The sequence below is a fragment of the Crassostrea angulata genome, chromosome 2 (genome assembly GCF_025612915.1).
Source record: "Crassostrea angulata isolate pt1a10 chromosome 2, ASM2561291v2, whole genome shotgun sequence".
Lineage (NCBI taxonomy): Eukaryota > Metazoa > Mollusca > Bivalvia > Ostreida > Ostreidae > Magallana > Magallana angulata.
In genome coordinates this window covers 27,914,890-27,935,961 of record NC_069112.1, presented here as the reverse complement: position 1 = coordinate 27,935,961, position 21,072 = coordinate 27,914,890, and the positions used below count along the sequence as shown (strand labels likewise).

The 21,072-nt window shown below is 32.9% G+C and overlaps 1 protein-coding gene across 4 annotated transcripts; it reads right to left on the bottom strand.

The window, feature by feature from the left end:
* Positions 1 to 388: 388 nt before the first annotated feature.
* On the bottom strand, positions 389 to 18,585 carry LOC128173139 (calpain-5-like). 4 transcript variants are annotated; one of them, XM_052838858.1, is made up of 13 exons: positions 18,430 to 18,585; positions 13,285 to 13,452; positions 9,900 to 10,031; positions 9,107 to 9,318; positions 8,483 to 8,672; positions 7,954 to 8,144; positions 7,536 to 7,613; positions 6,691 to 6,871; positions 4,789 to 4,911; positions 3,348 to 3,544; positions 2,103 to 2,224; positions 1,651 to 1,787; positions 389 to 1,446 (listed from the first exon to the last, which is right to left on the bottom strand). In XM_052838858.1, the coding sequence occupies exons 2-13, from the start codon at positions 13,435 to 13,437 to the stop codon at positions 1,264 to 1,266; spliced, it is 1,899 nt and encodes a 632-aa protein (XP_052694818.1). In that variant the 5' UTR covers positions 13,438 to 13,452; positions 18,430 to 18,585; the 3' UTR covers positions 389 to 1,263. The 4 variants fall into 4 exon arrangements, with proteins under 4 accessions (XP_052694818.1, XP_052694820.1, XP_052694819.1 ...); XM_052838860.1 differs by lacking the exon at positions 18,430 to 18,585 and adding an exon at positions 17,228 to 17,367; XM_052838859.1 differs by lacking the exon at positions 18,430 to 18,585 and adding an exon at positions 16,485 to 16,627.
* Positions 18,586 to 21,072: the final 2,487 nt, after the last annotated feature.

Here is a 21,072-nt window from a genome sequence, read left to right as displayed (position 1 = left end):
GTAAACAATTTAAAATCCCCAGGGGGATTCCAACTCATGACTTGCAGATTCGAAGTGAATCCTCTAACCCACTACGTTACGCTGTTAGGTGACAACTTTCAGGAAAGAAAACCATTTTTAAAATTACACTTGAATTTATTGTTTATAAATAGTACGCCAAAACATGGAGGTGTCCCATACCAACCTCAAATATTTTCTATTCATTCTTTGCATAAAATGCATAGGGGACTATTTTTGCAAATCAATATATTTAACTTGAATTGAGCTGTTAAAATGTTGGTTCAAAAGAAATGTGTGTATTTTTGATTTGATCGAAAGTTCTTTTGTAAAACGCAACTGATAATTACCAAGAGTTTGAACGAGGACAACAAATTATGAAGAAAACATCATATTTTATTCATTCTAAATATCACTCTGATGATATTCATAAAATAACAAAATATGTTGGACACAAGACAAAAATTCATAAAAAATAGCTAGAGTGTCGCATGTAAGCACGACAATGTAGTTAAAATATCTCAATTCAAAAAGTTAAACTTGTATAGGTAGGTTAAAGACATGAATTTAAGATTTTCAAGAGATATCTGTAATAAAAAAACCCAAAAACAAACCAAAATTTGAGTAATATTCGAAAAATATTCTCCTATATCCTATTCTTTCATTGCTCAGTTAAGTAATAGAAATCATTATGCGAAACTTGCAGTCAACATTAAATCTCACGAAATAGATAAATTATTATGATAAATATACAACAGAACAAATGTAAAAAAAGGAATAAAAAAAACCCCGGAACATCAATATAACCTTCTAGCTATGGACGGATAATCACAAGTTTGTTTTCATCACAGTTTGGGATTTTGTATAAGGTAAAAATAAAATATGTTGATATACATATACCTCAACAGTTAAAAAAAATGAATTCATCACATGTGAGATAACCTCAAAAATCACATTAATAATTGCTCTAATCAATCATCGGAATTTGTAAATAAAATTCGTCAAAATATACACATAAATAACAATATCACAGATCTTGGTATTGTTCCATCAAAATGGCTTAAACAGCATTCTCAAATAACCAATCATTCAAAGGCCTCGCTTCCATATTCAACAAAAAAATAAATTAGTAAATTCGTGTTCCCGCATTCCAAAAAGTGCACTTATAGAAGAAGTAAAAGGGAATCTCTCTTTAGAACGAGAACACTTTTCTAATATGGTCGCGACGAGCGGCAAATTAGAATTTCCAAAATGGCCACTCTCAAATCACAGATATTGTAGGTCGTTACTCGAACAGATATGTATTTTCATTTTTCCTGGCTTTTCCATGGCGGCTTCCTTTTTCCGCCCGAACAGCTGCAGTTCTTTGGAGATTCCGCTCTCGTTTCCGTTTTCTTCAATCCTTGCCTCGGCGATGTAATCATCAACAAGGGTGTTACAATTCCACACCTTAAATTTAAAAAAAAATTTAAAATTTTAAAAATATTATACTTCATATCATGAGCAAGGTGTGATATTTTTATTTGATTCTTGATTTAACATGGAGATTCTACTTAAAAACACGTACAGTTTGAATTTTTTTTATGTACATCGTTTCGAAAAAAAAGGAAGTAAATTCGCAATATCAACTCTGATTTGGTAAGCGGAACATACCTCGACAATTATTGGCTGGTCCACTTTCTTTCTGTAGAAGGTGGCCTTGGTACCAAACTTTGGGTTTTTCTCGTTATTGACCACAATGCTTTGTACCTTCTCCCCCTCACAGATTATCTTTACGTATGGGTCCATTGCTAAATCAAACAAAAAATGAAACTGTTAGATATACATGCATGTACAGAAATAAATGGTAAGGCCATTCCTTGGAAACAGAATTGGAAAAGGTTGCTGGGAAAAAAATGTTAAGGAAAAAGAAAAAAATAAATCAAAACTTCCGATTTTTAATTTTCACAGCAAATCTTTACTGTACACTGATAATTGAAAGGTATGCACAAAAATTCACATGGTAGCCATTTTGAGTCAACAGGAACAATACATCTGTAATTCATGTATTTCTTTTTTTTTCTGTTTCAAAAAAAATCGAGATAATATCTAGCCCGGTTACTTACTTTTGACTTTTGATTTGGGTGGAATTTCCAGCTCTGAGCAGCTTTCAATGGTTACCGTGGAAACCAGGACGAAGTTAGCGGCACAAGGACAGCCATTGGACGGACACTCCATGGTTAGCTCCCTTGAACAAGGCGACAAAATATCTTACTTTACATTCTTTACACAACATGATATGCATCAGTAGAACAATTCTTCAGTAATATTACGATGTGGGGTTTTTAAATCAATATTTATTCGGGTTATCCCGCTTTCATTGAAATGCGATGTCATAATGTTTTTCTTCTACATATAACCATTTTTAAAAAGCAGGATTTTGACATTTGATCCTTTTAACAAATCCGTGTTTTTTCTTAAAATGCCTTTGAAACAACTGGAATTATTTTTAATGGTTTAAATAAAGGAGAACTTTAAACTTTGCAGAGGAGAATTAATTAATTCATTAAAATGGAACAAATACATTGTTTCCTTTCCCGTTCCAGCTCAAGCTAAACAAATTTTGTTTTTAGTCGGACACCTGCCATTCCCATGGTGATTTTTTTCTAACTAAATTCATTTGTGATAGTAGTGAGCCCGATTCATGCACCATTTTTTTCAGATATAAATGTACATGTAGAGAATGGATAGTAAGGAAGAAAATGACATGCACAATTCCAGAAACGAACATGGAGGGTAATGAAATGACGAAAAAGAAGAACCAAAAACATTGTAATATGAAAAACAACATTAAGAATGAAAGAAATGAACAGACAGATTGATGTATAAGACAGTCATATACTAAACCACTAGTTGCATTTGCAATACAGTTCTTGGTATTTGTGTGTTGGTGTGGATTGCTATAAACATACCTGGCACTGTCAGCATTAAAGCAATAATTCATGGATAAATTAGGTTAATGTTTGTTTTACATAAATAGAATAATACTTGTCTAACCTTGTTTTATACACGACATGTAGATTTGTAGTAAAATTACGTAAAATGCGTCTTTGAAGTCGATTTCCATTCATTTAAAACCATCCATATACACAAACATGACAACAGACATTAATTAACACATACATGTAATATCATAAATATTTATATTATATTACCGGTTATCAAAATAATTTAAACACACATTTGTACTCATACTAATTTTTCCTATATAATATCAAAATGTATTCTTAATTTAGTGATCTACAGTTTAAAGTTTAAGTGACCTACTTTTGATGACCTAATTTTCAATGGCCTACATTTCGGTGACCTACCTCGCTCCTGAGCTACTTCCGGTGTACAGTCTGAGCATGAACGGCCCCAGTTCGTCGGAACTGGTGGTGGTGGGGACCACCACGTACCTCCCCTTGGGGAGGATCATGATGCCGAACACACTCCTAGACTTGCTGTACTCTGACGCGAACACCTTCTCTCCCACGATGTGTACCCTGTACTTCCTGTTCTCTTCCACCTAAACATATGATAAGCCATTACATAAACAACTGTTATCTTTTGGTTGTTACATGTATGCGGTATCTGGGTAATTATGGTCCTGTGCATTTTCTTTTTTCTACACTTGCAGACGGTTTTGTTCCGTCTTGAAATCGCCCAGAAATAATTTGAAAATAAAATACTCTTTCTATTAGACACAGCTTTTTAAAAACTGTAAAAATTCGCCACATATTAGATTCCCCCAATGATTACAAGAGCTCAAGGGGCGAAAAAAAACCCTGGGACAAATATTTCCCAGTTAACAGGAGTTGGTTCAACAAAATTTATTTACGTTGATACATGTATGTATCTAGTTCTTCATGTGGAAAGTATATTTTTTTCGGTGCGACGTTATGTTTTACAAATTTCTAACAATGGTCAAAGATGAAATAATTACCGGAAGTGAAACAGTGTTTGGAACTTAGCACAAATCATCACCGCTGATATGATTTTATTACTTGAAAACAATCAATAAACTCGAGGTAATGTAGTCAGAAGCAATATTTTCAAGGAAACTTATTTATAAATATCTTTTAAATTGTCAGATTTTAAATGATACGAACAATATAAACATCTTTTGTAGTCGTGTGTATTTCTACGTCAGAGTTCAATATTGCTTGGATACAATTTTCCTAAAAATATTTCGATAAATGATACATAATGCATCGCAGAGTTTGGTGGCGTTAATTCTATTTTTAAATATGACACAACATGATTCATATTGGGTTTTCCGCCTACAGCTTGGAGCTCTGTCGGAAAAGCCGTATAATTCATATTGAATAAATGTGCGTCATTATTCAAAAACAGTTAAGAAACTACTTGCCATGAACTACAAATCGTTAATTCTAAAATAAACAATCAATAAAATCAACTTCCGTCGGTACTTCAGTACTTTGATTTACGAAAAACTTTATAAATATCATATTTCTGACTAATTTTAAGTAATTTATTACATACTTAGTAATTAATACATGGTTTTTGCTTATGCGATACAGCTAACTTTATGATATCAGTATCAGCCTGCAGGGCTTTACGGATCCTGCAGGGCTGATACGGATCCTGCAGGGCTGATACAGATCATGCAGGGCTGATACGGATCCTGCAGGGCTGATATGGATCCTGCAGGGCTGATACGGATCCTGCAGGTCTGATACGGATCCTGCAGGGCTGATACGGATCCATGTATACTTGTAGTTCCCCTGGTTTGTTTACGTTAGTATTTACCTTCATGATCTGGAAGCCTATGGTGTTGAGCTGTATCCCCAGCTCCTGACGGCCCGGCTTGATGTCATGTTGTTCCAGGGACACCATCACACGGTCATTCTGTCCGTTAATGTCAAACACAAACTGTAACGACAAAATAATTCATGATTCACATTAAGAGGGTTTATAGCTTTTTGCCGTTTTTGAACTATATTTATATTCTTGAGAAAAAGAGCTTTATAGATGAAAAAGATAAATATTCAGATTTTAAATTGTAATATTTGGATTTTTTTATCTACTAATATTCAAATCTGAAACGATACGGTAAATCTTATATATAAATATTGAGCAATCCGACTCGAACCTCTTCATTGGCTGACTAAAGAATATGGAAATGCATTACATTTGGCAACAATTAATTTTTTTTTGAAACCTAATAGTTCAGTTTTAGCATTTTCAAACTTATTTTGATAAATAAAATATACGACATGACTATATATTTTAAGTTATAAAATGTTAGAAAGGACAATACCTCTCTCTCTCTCTGTCTCTCTGTCTCTCTCTCTCTCTCTCTCTCTCTCTCAAGGGGTTTAATTGATTTTTAGAAATCTTCTTAATTAGAAATGTCTGACACCCTTTTCGAAATGCTTTAAATGTAAGTATGGTCTCATGTAACAACTGTTTTACTAGCTGTTTAGGTTCGTAGATCAATATTTCAACACCAATTCATATATATTGAAAAGATATTTAATTCTAAAGTAGGTCTACCTTAAAATACTCGAGGTTGTGTGGCGATGTTTCCGATTATGCAATGAATAACGAGAACGTCAATGCACTCCGCTGCATGTTTACACAAGCATTATAATGCTTGAAAAAGTTGTCTAAGAAACATTTCTTTAAGTGTTCCTTCTCAACGGAACGAGATCTTAACAATTGAATTGATTTATTTCCTGCTATAACCCGAACACCTTTTATATTGAAATTTACACATGTATTCTTTTCAAGTAACCTATCCTACTACCCGAAAACGCTCTCTCGATGTGATGAATTGCATTCTAATTGAAGACACTTTATGGTTTTAAACTTATATATTTACATTATCCAGTGTCTTTGCCTGTGATAACACTACGTATCGATTTTGTACTATATAACCCATAATACAAATGACGCACAAATTGAGGCGCCGGCGGTGTTTGCTTATTTATATTTAAATATTTAATCGTACGATGGCCTAAAATTATATGAATATAAGTAATAAGGAATCGTTCTTTGAATATTATGAGGTGATAATTTCGGTCGGGGCGTGATCAAATCTATCATAAAGCCCTTCGGGCTTTATTGGATTTGATCACGCCCCGACCAAAATTATCACCTCATAATATTCAAAAAATGATTCCTTATTCCTTATCAAAATAACAATTAATCTTAATTGAAATTGTGGGTTGCCTAGACATGTTGCTGAGCTGCAATCGCTGTCAGCTGTACTCTCAGATATTTATTCAGTTAAATTAACTATATAATTTTTTTTCAACCACTAAGGAGATGGTCTTCGAGGAAGATCGATGAGTTTTCAAATTAACGGATAACTTTTAGATTTTCATTGGTTACATTGTTAATTTCGCCCCGTGTATCTTTTACCCTTCACGCTTTAAAACGATTGAACCCTGTTTATAAATCACCAAAAGAATACAATATATGACAGAAACTTTTTTTTTAAACAACATAGATTTGAAATCTCCCGGTTTAAAATTCGCCTGCTGACAGCAAGGTTATAAGGGGTGAATGTAAACCAGGGGCAAATATTTCCCTGTATAAAATATCATTGTCAGCATCATGCCACCACAACATAATATACAGTTTACTTTCATTTACCCTTTACCTTTAGGTTACATTTTTACAGTCTACAGTTTACTTTCACTTTACCTGTGGGTTACTGAGGAAAGTAGCTGAGTTGAAGTCGTTCCCGCCATTTCTTCCCGACACGGTCCACTCGCCGTGAAACATGGCCTCACTCCACGTCTTCTTAATACTGATGATGCTAGTGTTGACGAAGTGACAGATGTCGATGTTGGTGAAGGTATTCATGAAATCCTGGAACGACATCCTAGAGAAAAAGTATATTCATTTGTAAATATTCAGTTATATATTTCTTTCATTTCATTTATGTTCTATATTCTGTTACAAATCCATGGTATGATTATTTTCTGTATGACATGTTTCATTTTAATTGATATTCCTAGAAATTAATGTTGCTGTGTGTAAAAAAAATGCTATTTGATACTCACATGTAAGAACAATGATTTTTCTTTTAAATTGATATTTGGATATTTCACCTTTTATTGTTATTTTTGAGTTAATCGATACAGATATAATCTGTTAATTAACTCGATAAAAATTGAATAAATGATTATTTCTAGGGCGACCAATTTAAAATTGAATGAAGTATGATAAGATCGTTGATATTACAAAACAAACTTATCGAAATTTAACACAACAAGATTAAAAAATAACATGGAAAACTCTTGCTCAGCCATAACTATTATCGGTGTTATGTAAATGTACACGTATATTAAACTTTAAAAACAGGCCCTAGTACACGCATGACAATCTGGATGTCCTATATGTTGAAATTTAAAAAGTGAATTAAATGAAGCGATCAAATTTTAAATACATTCAAGGCACTTTAATTTGTGTGCATAGAAATCAAACCGATTGCGACGTCAAGATTCTACATTATAACTTGATCGTTTGGAAATCAAGACACCTACCAGAACTCGCCTTCTTGTTCGAACTTCAATCCCATTTTCTCCCATTCCGACTTGTTAATTTTAGACCATTCTGGTGAACTACAAAATATAAAGCAGAACAAGTTAAACAATATAAAATTGAAAGAAACAAGAAAAACACATAAAGGCATTGCATTATTAAGCAATATAAAAGACTTAAAAGTTTTTTTTGACATTTTTTTAAAGTTATGTAGCTATGAGATACTAAAAAATCTTCGTAGCCCCTAAATGCACTATGCACCCATTTTTTTTCCTTCTCTCAAACAGAAAATACCTTAAACAATTTTAAACTAATAGAAGACGCACCGCAAAAGCTTTAAGGTCCTCCATTTCAAAGGAAGACCCCCCAACAAGAAAAGTTCACTTAAAACCTATTCGTCTAGATCAACTATATACTTACTCGTCCGACCAGGGCCCGTTCCACTCTTTGATGCCCCAGGGGTTGGCGAGCCTCACCATCTGTAGACTGTTGTTACCCACCGCCCCCTGTAGCTTCTTCTCCACCTTACTCTCCAGTACCTTGGTAATGTTATAACCGTGGCCCAGAATCAGCCCGTTGGGCAGTTCCTTGCCCACCTCTGTTTTCTGACACTGTTTAGATAGAAAATAATTCTCTTTATTGTGAGTGTTTTTTTTTAATTTATGTAAAAAGACAATTGTTCAAGCATTGGAGTAGGTGTTTTGAACAGTGTTAATAAAAGAAATGATTTATAGTATAATGACTGGACTGTGGCTCCTAAATAGATGAACCTAACAATTTTAAGATTCATTAGAGGAATGTTTAGATGCAAGATGAATTTACGACAGTTTTTAAAAACAAATCTTGGGTTATTTCCTCCAAGGCAAATTATAATTCGTTTACGGTAACTTTAAAATGATAACCATTCACATGTAATCATAAAGTCATAATTACGATATAACGACCTCACCTCTATATTACAGTTCATAAGGGCCGAATTATCACATGACTCCTTCAGTTTATAGAACAGTTGATCCACTATCTTAGTGTCATTCAAGTCTAGTCTGGTCAGCACCAGTTTCTCGGCCACGCCCCCTGTGAAGTCTACGAGTGCGTCTGCGCTACGTCCGTCATTCAATGACTCGTAGTCTCCGTATAACCTGAGACAAGCAAATGGAGAAAAACGAACAGGTTAAGTGCTGAAATATTATATTTGAAACCAATGGACGTTAACCATCTAAAGTAATGGACAGGATGTCTAGTCATTTGAACTATGAACTTTGAACTATGAAAATTAACACTTTTCATGCGCAGATCTATCAAAGGCCAGCTAATTTCTACTCCCGCCGAAAATCAAATTCACATGGTAATGTTACCGAAAATAAGCCTTGAACCCTTACCCCTTAACTCAATCTTGAAATCAAAATCACTACTCACCCCACCCCCCCCCCCCCCCCCTTACACTCTTGGATCCGAACATGCTTATTAGCAATATACACATATATATTTTTATTTTTCAATGTAGTTTTATAATTTTAAACTCTTCTAAATTTCTTGGCCAAGATGTGAACGTATGTAAATGTGTTAAACTTACTTAGCGTACGCCTTCTCCAGTAGCGCGCTCCAGAACTCGTTCCGTGACTTTGAGTGACAGAAGATGAGTTTGCCGTTCTTGGTAGGCAGACGGTCGTCTATGACGATGTCCACCCACTCCCCGAACCTCCAGAAGTGGAAGTGAAAGACCCCGGCGTACTTGTTCTTCTCCGCCCTCTCGTCCCATTCCTGTTCCTTCAGGTTTGGTAAGACCTGTAAATCAAATTGAATAAAAATCAACTGAGAGTACAAAAACGAAACGAACTCAGTGAATAGTTCGAGAAAATAAATTTCTATATGGATACAGTTTGTATAAAGCAGTCAGATTTGCAGAGAGTTTGAAGGCAAGTTGAACGGTACATATGTTTATTTAAAAAGGGATTGAAATACATAGAATTCAGCTCGGTATCAAACAAATCGAGAATAATCAAGTACTGAGAATTCAAATTATACGATAAAATTATAAGCATGGGAAAGGTTTATATTACAAAACTTAAAAGGACAGAGGGTTATCTCATGTACGAGGCATTTATTAAAATATATTCAAAATAAAGTGAATTCAAGTATAATTTGTATCAAAGCTCCATTGACAAACACTATTGAAGCAATAGATTAAATAATGTTATCTCTAAATTTTTTTTTTGTATTATTGAAAAAAAATATTTCGGTATTGGATGTCTTAATTAAAAGATTAAAGGGGTGGTAATTTTTTTTATCAAATCATTTCACAAAACGATAAGTCCACCATATATTTATTTGCAAGATAGAAAGTAATTTATTGTTAACGAGAATACCTTTTCAAATAGTTTCTTTTCCAGTGCCAGACTTGCGCACGCAGTCACAAACCACGTGTTTCCGAGTTCTCCCTGGTTGAGATCGTCACAGGTCACGCCCTCTACGACTAGTTTTGGAACCTTACAAAGCTCCTAAAAATACAAAGGATATCCGAATTACATAAAAGGATTCAAAACAGGCGCATTTTTTCTTTATTGGAATTAGATGGTGTAAGCATGCATGAATAAGTGCCACAGGATAAGGTTGTCCTTTTCTGTTTGCTAAAATGCGACAGAATGGCATAGTCCTGTCATTTCGTCACATTTTCAGACCTGTCAGTTAACATTTCAGTTGACTGAATGACAGAGCTTCAATCTGAGTTTGGCTTATTTACTAATATCATACTTCTTTTCATCTGATATGCGGAATCATTAACTAGTGATTCTATATGTACATTTACTTGATTCTTGAATAATATACGAGTGCATGCAGGTTGAATATCATGCATTCCAATATTTCCATTTCAAATTTGTATATAAACGTAACAAAGTTACTCAGTGATTTGTCAGTTGCAATAAAAATCAAAATATATATACTTGGATTTTAAACCAATCTTTAATAAAATGTATATAAGGGATGAAGTGAATTTAAAGTAATGTCTCATTTCTATTTTTAAAAACTGCCAACGGAGCGTTTCAATAACAAATAAAAAGTTTTCAACGACCAATGCAATACATATATGTAACACTCTTTATATTGAATTTTTTAATGCTCATTGCTTAGCTCCAATGACAAGAAAAGTTGCTACCCCATGCGTTGCTAACTTTATCTGTTTTACACCTAAACTCAATCAACACAGGGAAATCTATCCCAGTCACTCAAAGGGGGAAACGAACCAATTGTGAGAATAAGATACATTGCCTTTTGTAAAAAAAAAAAAAAAGTGAATAATTGCAAGAATTTGATTTAGTTTGATCTCAATTTCACAATCGAAATATGTAAAGAAAAGTTTGCACAAATCAGATCAAAAACGAATTTAACACCAGCACCACTATAATTGCTAACTCTGTATTTCATGATCCAGTTTTTGGTTATAATTTATTCTAAAGTTTAATTTAGACAAACATTAATCTGGATCTTAACTAATTTAGACACAGACAAGCAATACCATGTTGTTAAATCAACGAAAACCAAACCTGATTCAATCAATAGTTCATGCAAACCCAAAGTAAACAGCCGACTCGCGTAATGCATTTAAATGAAATACATGTATATTCATTGAAAAAAAGAAAACATACAGTCATGTGGATTTAACCAAGATTTTTTCACCTAGCGGTGTTACAAATTGTTATTTTTTCCGCTAACAATCTAAACCATTCAAACGTTAACAGGTTAGCATGGGAAAAGACTTGATCGATCAATGGTATTGATTTTCTAAACATAACTGATTCTTTGTTATCGGGCTTAGACTAGCCTTATTTGTATTGATTTGGCGAAAGCAAAATAAAAAAGAATTCTGTTTAGAATAGATATCTTTTCTAGCTAACTGTTGTTGCATTGACATAAAGGTACAATATTTTATAGTATCTTTATTAATTTATAGATTATTTATAAAACAGTAAAAATCAATAGTTTGGGGCAAGTTTTTTCAATGAGATATACATTAATTCTATTTCATTTTAGGAAGTGTATACGTAAATAGGCATAGAGAGGATAATTGATCAATTATAAAACCTGTTATCCAAGCCTGCTGTGTGTATATATGAAACATGCTCATGAAGCCATGAGGCAGGTTATACAACAACTGACATTCTGCGATCATTTCATCAGCAGCAATGTGTGATGAGAGAGAGAGAAAGAGAGAGAGAGGGGGGGGAGAGAGAGAGAAAGAGAAAAAAGAGAGAGAGATAGAGAGAGAAGTAAGAAAAAGAGGAAGGGAATGCTTTTTATCTAAAAAGGTAGAAGTGGTTTTTGGCCTTAAATACGAATATGAAACCATCGTGTAGCATTGTACATTCGGTCTGTGTTATGATGGTAATTATTCTCATGATTAAAATATCCTGATGTACATAGACGTTCAGGGACCCATGCTGTTGATCAGACAAATGGAATATCAATTATGAGTTTCTGACATTGAATGCCTAGCTATTATTCCGTAACAAAGCCAGACAATATACACATCATTTTGATGATTGTCCTCCGAAATTCCAAATAGCTAAACTATATCTTATTTATATTTTAGAATCCATTATTTTCTTTTTTTAACATATAATCAACAGATGATGTGCATAAACAGCTTGGATTTTTTTGTTTCTTGTTTTTGTTTTGTTTTTATTTTTTTATTATTCATTTATTTTCAATGCCAAAACACTCTGAACATGCATGCGAACTATATTCACATTTAGTGTCAAATATAATAATCTCTTCGACAGTCTCATTTGGTAACTATATCGACATCGAAAGCTACAGTTTTTTTTTAAAGTATGCGATCAATTAATTTCAATGTAACTCATGCAATTATCAACAACATAACACAGAGAGCTTTCGGTGCGTTTATAAAGATCTGTAAAATCAATCATTGTTAAAGATTGAAGGCAAAAAATAACAAAACGAAAATCATTTGTTGAATGGATTTACGAATTAATAATGTAATTCTGGTTGTAACGCGATTTCTGATTCACTAAAAAAGTTTTATATAATGCATAAAGAATGTTGCCTACATCACATTTAAACCTACGTCAAAACGTATCCATCCGTCAGACGTTACGTTTGAATATTGTGATGTGATGTCATTTTAAAGGTCAAATGACTGTTTTTATCTTCAGCTAATTACAAAAAACTGAATTATAAGTAAATGTATTAAATGCAGATTTTTTTAGTTTTATACAATATAAAATGGTTTAATTTGGGACAGTTTACGATTTTTATAAACAGCTTTGCTTGAGTCTGAATAAAAAGAAAAACTAAAAAAAGAAAGCATTAAATTTTCCTAAGAAATTGTTAGGAAAACCAACGCATACATGTAGATGCATGGTTCAATGCCAAATATAGAAACGGTAGCCATATCACAGGATGAATCCCTGCCATTCAGACAACTTAATGTTAACTGAATGGTCTGGAAAGGTGACTGAATGCCATTCAGCCACCTTTCAGTTACCCTTCAGTCACATTTTAGTGAATGGCATAGATACATCCTACGATACCTAGCAAATTACTAGAAATCGTGGGTTTTTTTCTAATATGTAGAAGTGCACAATTGGTCATGCACATATGTATATGAAAGATTAATACTTCATTTTTTTTTTCAGTTGATGTTATAACTATTTTATCTAAAAACTTCCTGTAATTTAAAATCTATAGCTAAAAACATGTAACCAGCATTCAGATAGATAACTTTTAGTTTACCTTAGGTCGTTTCCATTCAATTTCAGTGTCTATCTTTGAATAGAATATGGATTTATTATTTGCCGGGAACTCGGGGTCTTCAAATAAAATTCCTTTGCTTAGACACTCACTCCTGATAGAGGAGTATTTCTGTTTTTTGAATGCCGTTGGCATGATGCTACTGATGACCTGCAAAAAAAAAAAAGAAACAAATGTTAGAATTATCTTGTTTCACACTTTACATTTCAGTGTATAGTGTGCATCTTAGCTGCAGGTGTGTATCTTTCGTGTATGTAACTGAGGTGTGTAGCTCTTTGTCTGAACAATTCTGATGAACGACCCGGGTGCTACATTTCCGTGTGTTAAATAATTGCAATATAAGGTGCATAACAAATTGCGCTAGTTTTGGACAAATTTTATTTCCGAACACATTCTGTACAAACTTTTTGATTCCGAGGTCGTCCATCCGAATTTTTTTCAGATCACGAGTAACATACCTGCAGCTATACACATATGTGCTTATAAATGTGGAAAGTATATATATTCTTTGTACAATATATTTATTTGATAACTTCTTTTAAGATTTATCAACATGACTTTTTTTCTCTCAAATTTTCAATTCGTAACAATACTCTCTCTCTCTCTTTTTTTTTCTCTCTCTCTCATTTACATTATCTCTCTCACCTGAAATTGATATTTGAATTTGTCATTCTGTTAAAACTTAAATGTGTTGAATTCAACTCTTCCACATCAATTGATACTCTAAAGCCAATCAATTCAATCTTCTATATATGTCAGGGATAAATACCTTTTCTAACTTCATTCATGTGATAGTATAAGATTAATTGAATTGATTTGTAAAGACCAAATAAATTTTAACGTTATTCTCTGCCAACTTAAGCGACATATTCAATGGAACATTTCAATATTTATAGCAGGCAAGTGTAACGGGACCATTTCAATCCATTCTACCATTGACTTCCATTATTGTGAAATCCCAACTTTTTCTGATCGATAAATCTCCAATTAAGACATACGTACACAACAGAAAACTAACATTCAGAAATGAAAATCTCAACCCCATTACTTACTTCTTTCATAGGCATTGTGAATATTTTTTTTTTCTAAATAGTTCCCCAAAAGATTGAAATATCGCTCTATTCGAATCACAAAGAAATCTAGCGGAAGTCGTTTTCAGCCATTATTAAAACACCAGTGGAGACCATGAAATACACTTTTATTTACTTGAGAACGCCGTGTATAGACTTATGTAGGACTGTTATAATCGTTTTAATCCTTAGGCCCCCGATCAGCGCTGGTTTTTAACTCTATGTCGCTGGCCACAACGAGATTGATCGCCAATACACTGACCGTGTTTTAATAATTTGACTGCAAAAGTGCATATAATTGCTATAACTATAGTAGTTTGACTGCATTAGCCATGACTGATTACTGCAATATTGTGCACTGAACTTGACTGCAATAGGTTTTCACCAAATTTGATTTTAATTATGTGTTCTGAAACTAACTGCAATTTTAGTACATGTAGCTTTGTACTTAATTCCGCGATAGTGGTTTCATGTTGTGAACATATGGCCGAAAAATAAAAGAGAAATATTAAAATCGCGAGATGTGCTTATAGTATCTATATAGTATCTCTTTCGATGCATGTGCATGAATAACAATCGATTTGCTTAAAGAGGTTCGATCCTAAGCGGTACAATTAATTTAATTTATTTCAAATAGAAAAAATGTATTTGATGTCATTGTTCATTCCGATAAAAAAAATCAATGTACGTAAAAACGATTTATCAGTTAGTTGTGCAGATCTGTACCTTTAGTGAGAAAGGTCGAGCTAAAAGCCGGAATCAGCATATACATGTAGACCCTCGGTTTTGTTTTGAATTTGGTGAAGCTATGTGTGTAGATAAAAAAAAAATACAATAGAAAAAGAAAACATTAATACTTTTTATCGCAGGATCCAACCTCCTTAACAAATCGAAAAAAAAATAGCTACGTTCTATGAAATGACGATTTCCTCACCAAATAACATGCAGCAGCACATCTCTGTAAATACTATTCCACCAAATTTATTTTACAGGGAATCGATGAAAACGAATTCGTATCTTTTAAAATGTAACAATATTTGGTCATTTGCTGCATTATACCTTTATAGAGTTGTCTTGGCGATGACGTAACTACTAGGGCCCCATACAGGTGTAACAGGGGCCAAGTAGAGGTGCAAACCTTAGGGATTCTTATAGAATACTTTTATCATCGATATTTTTAGTAATATGGCCCGTAAAATGGTTTTCGAAAAAAATGCGAACTTGCGTAGAAAAAAAGTTAAAGTATAGATTCCTCTTATCATCGCTATTCATAGAAACGGAATCCTTTCTAGAAATGCTGACTCTACAAAATAGTGAGTATGCGCGGGAAAAAAAGACAATTGGTTTCATTATTTATTAAAAAAAAAAAAAATCTTGCATATCATTATTTCATAGATTGTCAAAGAGAACACTACAAATGAATTATACATGGAATGCATTAAGACGTGGACATTGAATGAGATTCCTTGGTTTGACAATAAGAGAGTCTAAATATAAAGTATTCCAAATGGCTATGGGTTTGCTAGCAACCAGAGAACTGAAGAATGTTTAGCAAAAAATAGAATTACACCCTCAATGAGTGCTTGATATTAAAACGAAAAAAATGCAAACCAGAAAAAGTTGTTAAAAAAAAATTCCAGTAGTGACAAAAATGTTCACACCTTGTTAGCTCCATACGAAAATAGGGAAGGTAAATGGAGGACGCCATTGAAAGAACTCGTTTTGGGATAACAATTCAACAGACAACAGACAGTACTTTGGTACTGATATAAAAATTCAAAAAAGTTATAAAAGGGCGTTTAGAGGACTGAGGACCTTTATCATCGATATTTATAGTATTGGGTTCCGTATAGATGTGACATTGGTGAGAGAGAGAGAGAGAGAGAGAGAGAGAGAGAGAGAGAGAGAGAGAGAGAGAGAGATAATAATAATAATTCAATTTAAATATATTTGGGAATATTCAGTAATTACAATGATTTATGCACATATATGTATAGGTCTAAGAATAGACTAAAAGCACTAACTTAAAAAGTAGTTAACCTATTATAATACGTCTGTTTGATTAGGCAGTTATCTTTGACTTTCACTTAAGATATTTAGATTTTAACTTACCTGTACAGTTTCAATAACAGAACATGTTCAGTTATTACATATCAACATTCAAACATACACTACATGTGTGACACTATGATTCCGATCCTCGGAGCACACAGAAGTCACACAGACATATTCAACATGTTGTAACAGATTAACCGCAAAGAGTTTTCTCTCTTCCTGGTTTTTAAACTGATAAAACCCGTTCCAGGAATTCACAATCTATATTGACTCGAAAAAAAAAACCCCAAACACTCTCTCTCTCTCTCTCTCTCTCTCTCTCTCTCTCTCTCTCTCTCTCTCTCTCTCTCTCTCTCTCTCTCTCTCATTTTCACGATATATACAATATTAGTAAAAATGCACTTAAAATACATCATATAAAATGTTAAGGAATACTCATGAGACATTTTTCAATGGTTTTCATGAGAAAGAGGGTTTGTTTTAATTCAAAATATTCAATTGTAATGCACGCTTTAAAACATAATATTCATTGAAAAAAATATGTTTTACTATTTATTAAATGCTGCATACTCCGAAAAATGATTTATTAGTAAACTACGTAGTATATTCGAAAAGATATAGGAAAATAATTTATTTCGAATATAAAAAAAAAGTTTAATTTATTCTTCTTCCTTTGATAACAAATTGTAGACCGTATAAAGTATTCTTATTACTACAGACTGTTACTCCTTACATTGGTGTCGTTTTACTCTCAGTCAAATAAGTATATTTCAGCATAAAAAACAATGCCATCAACTTACTTTCTATCTTGTCAGTATTAAGAGATTATATATCCTCAGAGTTTCTCCTTCATGTTGACATAATATCACTTTTCATTTATTTTCTTTCTTAAGTATGTCTGTGCAGATTGCCTGAATGCTTTGACAACGCTTATAGTTTAATAAAGAACAATTCTGCACACATCTAAATCTTTTACAAAGCCATTGAAAAACCGTTCCTTACTCGTACGGCCGAATTTCGTAGGAATTTTTCTCCTTCAATATTTTGTACAAACATTCGATACACGGCTGTAATCTTTTATGTCATAACAAACGCTTATCAACAAAAGAAAGCGCTCATAAGGGATAGAACTATTCATCTGTCCTTTTAAATATCACAACAAATAGAATTCGTGAATGCATTAACGAAAACTTGGTCTTTAATCATGAATTTCTTCACCCGTTAAATTAAATAAACATGGATGACTCTATTCATTCTTTTTTAACATACGAGAATTTGTCACAGGTTTTACCCTTGATATCGACCGTTCTCAAAAATTTACATCCACATGCAAACACTTTCAATCATTTTTACAACAATTAAATTGATTTATTACCTGTGGATCTTCATCATGTTTTGTTACGTATATTACAATCATAATACAGGGATTAGATATTGATGTGTAGGGGAGGGGGAGGGGGAGGGGGGTTGGGGAATGAAATAAGCATCGGCACGCGGTGTCATTCCGCTATTACAGTATATGGTATAGTACTTTAGTAGTTGGCCCTAGATTTATATCGTTAATTTGACCTTTAAACTGCGTTGTATAAGCTAACTTACAACGCAGTTTACAATATTTTGTAAAGTCATCATCTTTACGATGATAAATAAATCATTAACATTGAATCAAATGGCAGATAAAACATTTATATAAAATATTGCATCAAATCGTTGTAGACAATTTTTTTTAATAGGAGGGAGGGGGGTTCTTTTTAGATAAATTTTCCTTTTATTGAAAGATCGAGAAATAAAATAATGAAAATAGCTAGATACTTGCAAAACGTATAGTGCATGAGAACTGTAATGCACATTCTAAATCAAAAGGCACATATTCTACTTTCCCTAAGCATACATAGCTTTCGGTCGGGAATTAAATGTCTATCTGTACAGGGCAACAGGTAGAGTTATGAAAAATGCAATGTCAATTATTCACTCATTCCACCGTTCATGTATATTGACCTACCTATTTATAAGTTCATTAATCCAAGACCCAGAGTCAATCTTGAGAAAATAAAAACCTCTAACACCGAAATCCAAATCCCTCAGGCGTAATTCGATAATCCAGGGTCATTTACTATATCGTGTCGTATCGGTGTAAAAAAAAATGGTCAGATAGCCGAGAGTTATCTGTCCTTAGTTAAAGTTCCGGAACGACCCATCCGCGACAAAAGGGCACGCTAGCAACAGTGTAAATATTTTTGCGAGCATGTAGAGAAATTATTGACAGATTTATCAGGTGATCCTCACGGAGTAAGTGCGAGCTGTAAAATTCATTTTGCAATGATTTTTTCATTGAAATCTCTGCCGGTAAATCGATATTTGGGACGCATTTTTCTCGCTGGCTTCATTACGGTTTTTCATTGATAATTACTCTTGTGTTGTAATTTTCCTTCTAAATGCATTTCAAATTCGTATTTAAAGTACAATGAAAGCTAACCAAATTAAATTTCGGGTTTCTCTGACAAATTAGATCTAATGTTCCACGTTTTTATACAATATCGGAGAATTGATAGACGGGAAAAGCAGACAGAACGTATGCTTAGAACAAAATGAAATCAGTGAAAATACTAACGAATGAATATGGCGTCGCGGTTCAAGGTTCGGTGGGGTGTTTAAAATATATAGGAAAAACATAACAAAACAAGAGCGTCTACTACTTCAACATTATTGAATTATTGGTGCATTAAAAATATTCGTGTAAATATGCTTGCAAATACAGTCCTTTACACAAGTTTAGATTATCAAAGTAGACATGTTGTATAATTTATTTGATAAAATTAAATACATCGGAAAGGTCAATATGCTTTTGAATTTGGATATCGTATTTATTATTAATTAATAGAGAAAACAAGCATGGTTCGCAAAAAGGAAAAACGACATAGAAGAATAAAAACGACTGGATGCACAAATTACTGATAAGTTGATGATTAGAGTAGAGCAAGATTCTTTGCATGCCATCATTTTGTTTTTGTGTGAAAGAGGGAAACGACACAGGCTATCAATTCGATATGGACTAATAATTTTTCTCTCGTTGTTTTTCTTTAAAAAATATTTATTCATTTTTCAATTGAAATTGATCATCATCAGTACGAGGATTCATTTGTCCAATTGCTTCATACCTTTAATATGTTTGATATTTTATAAACGTGCAGGTCGCCTGGATTCTGTTTCAATTAATCATTGATTAGAGCTGCTCATATACTTTTAGTGATCTATATCTCATCACAATAAGCAATCGGATCAGTAACACTGGAAACGATGAGATTTTAAATAGCACGAAAAGCTAAGAAAACAAGCTTTACTCAAACAAATGATTAATTTTCGCCAGAGGCGTTGAATTACATATGAGAGAACACGTGATATCAAATTGCTATTTATTTTTGCGTTAACTATAAATATATTTTGACTTTAAGCCTATTTTTTTGGCTTGTCATTTCGACTCATTTGTTTATATTGCATAGCTCTTTTCACCGTGATTAAAGCAAATTTTCCGGGCAGTTTTTGTGGATTTTGAAGTTTATCCGGATTGATGTTGTTGTGTTTAAGGAATGAAAACCATACTTCTTGATGTAGATAATATAAAAAAAACCAATAATGGACATCAGAAATAGTATTATTTCTTCTTTTATCAACTTAGTAATATATTAGGGATAAATTAATCATATTACAATGTACAATTGTACAATGTACAATATAGAAAATACAAGGATTTGGGGCTCGTAACATAAACCTTGCTTATATTTTGTCTCAAGTAGGGTCATTACTAGTACTTAGGGAAATATTAGGACCTACATAAGTCATACTTATGCATGACTTATACTGTAACATATAGCAAACTTAATAATGTCATAGCTAAGTGATGCTTATATTTAAATTAACTATAAAATAATTATTGTCCTAGCTAGGCATTCACCTAGTTACGGATTTAAGTCTAAGAATGCATGTTCCTTAGTCCGACTTAAGCACTGTCATAGACTTAAAGGGGCATGGTCACGATTTTTGTCAGATTCTATTTTTCTGTTTTTATTATTTACAATGCTTTAGATATTCATTTCTAATGATCAAGTGATATTTGATAGTCAGTCATTAGTTTATAAGCAAGACACAGAGCTCACAATTCTTTGTTATGTAAACAAGGCTCGTGTCCTGTTTTTGTTTATATAGGTTCAATATACTAGTACAGAAATCCTTTTCAAGCTGATTTTTCTATCTTCTTTATTCGTCTTAAGCATAAATAAACAGTTCATAACGTTTAACACTTTCATATAAGGTCTAAAATAGGACTTTTCACTTCAACATTCAAAATGTAAACAAAGGCATTGTTTACATAGTAAGGAATTGTGAGCTCTGTAACTCGCTTATAAATCAATGAATGACAAGTCAAATTTTGGTTGCATATTAAAAATGCTTTACTTAAGCATTGTAAACATTAAAATCAGAAAAATAATTTTTTACCAAAATCGTGACCATGTCCCTTTAAGATCCCTTGGTTACTGATATTTAGCGTAAGATATTAATCTTACATAACAAGTATGGTCTCCACGTGTTATATGTATCGAGACCTAGTTGCAAAATACAGTATATTAAACTATCTGGTATTTACTTG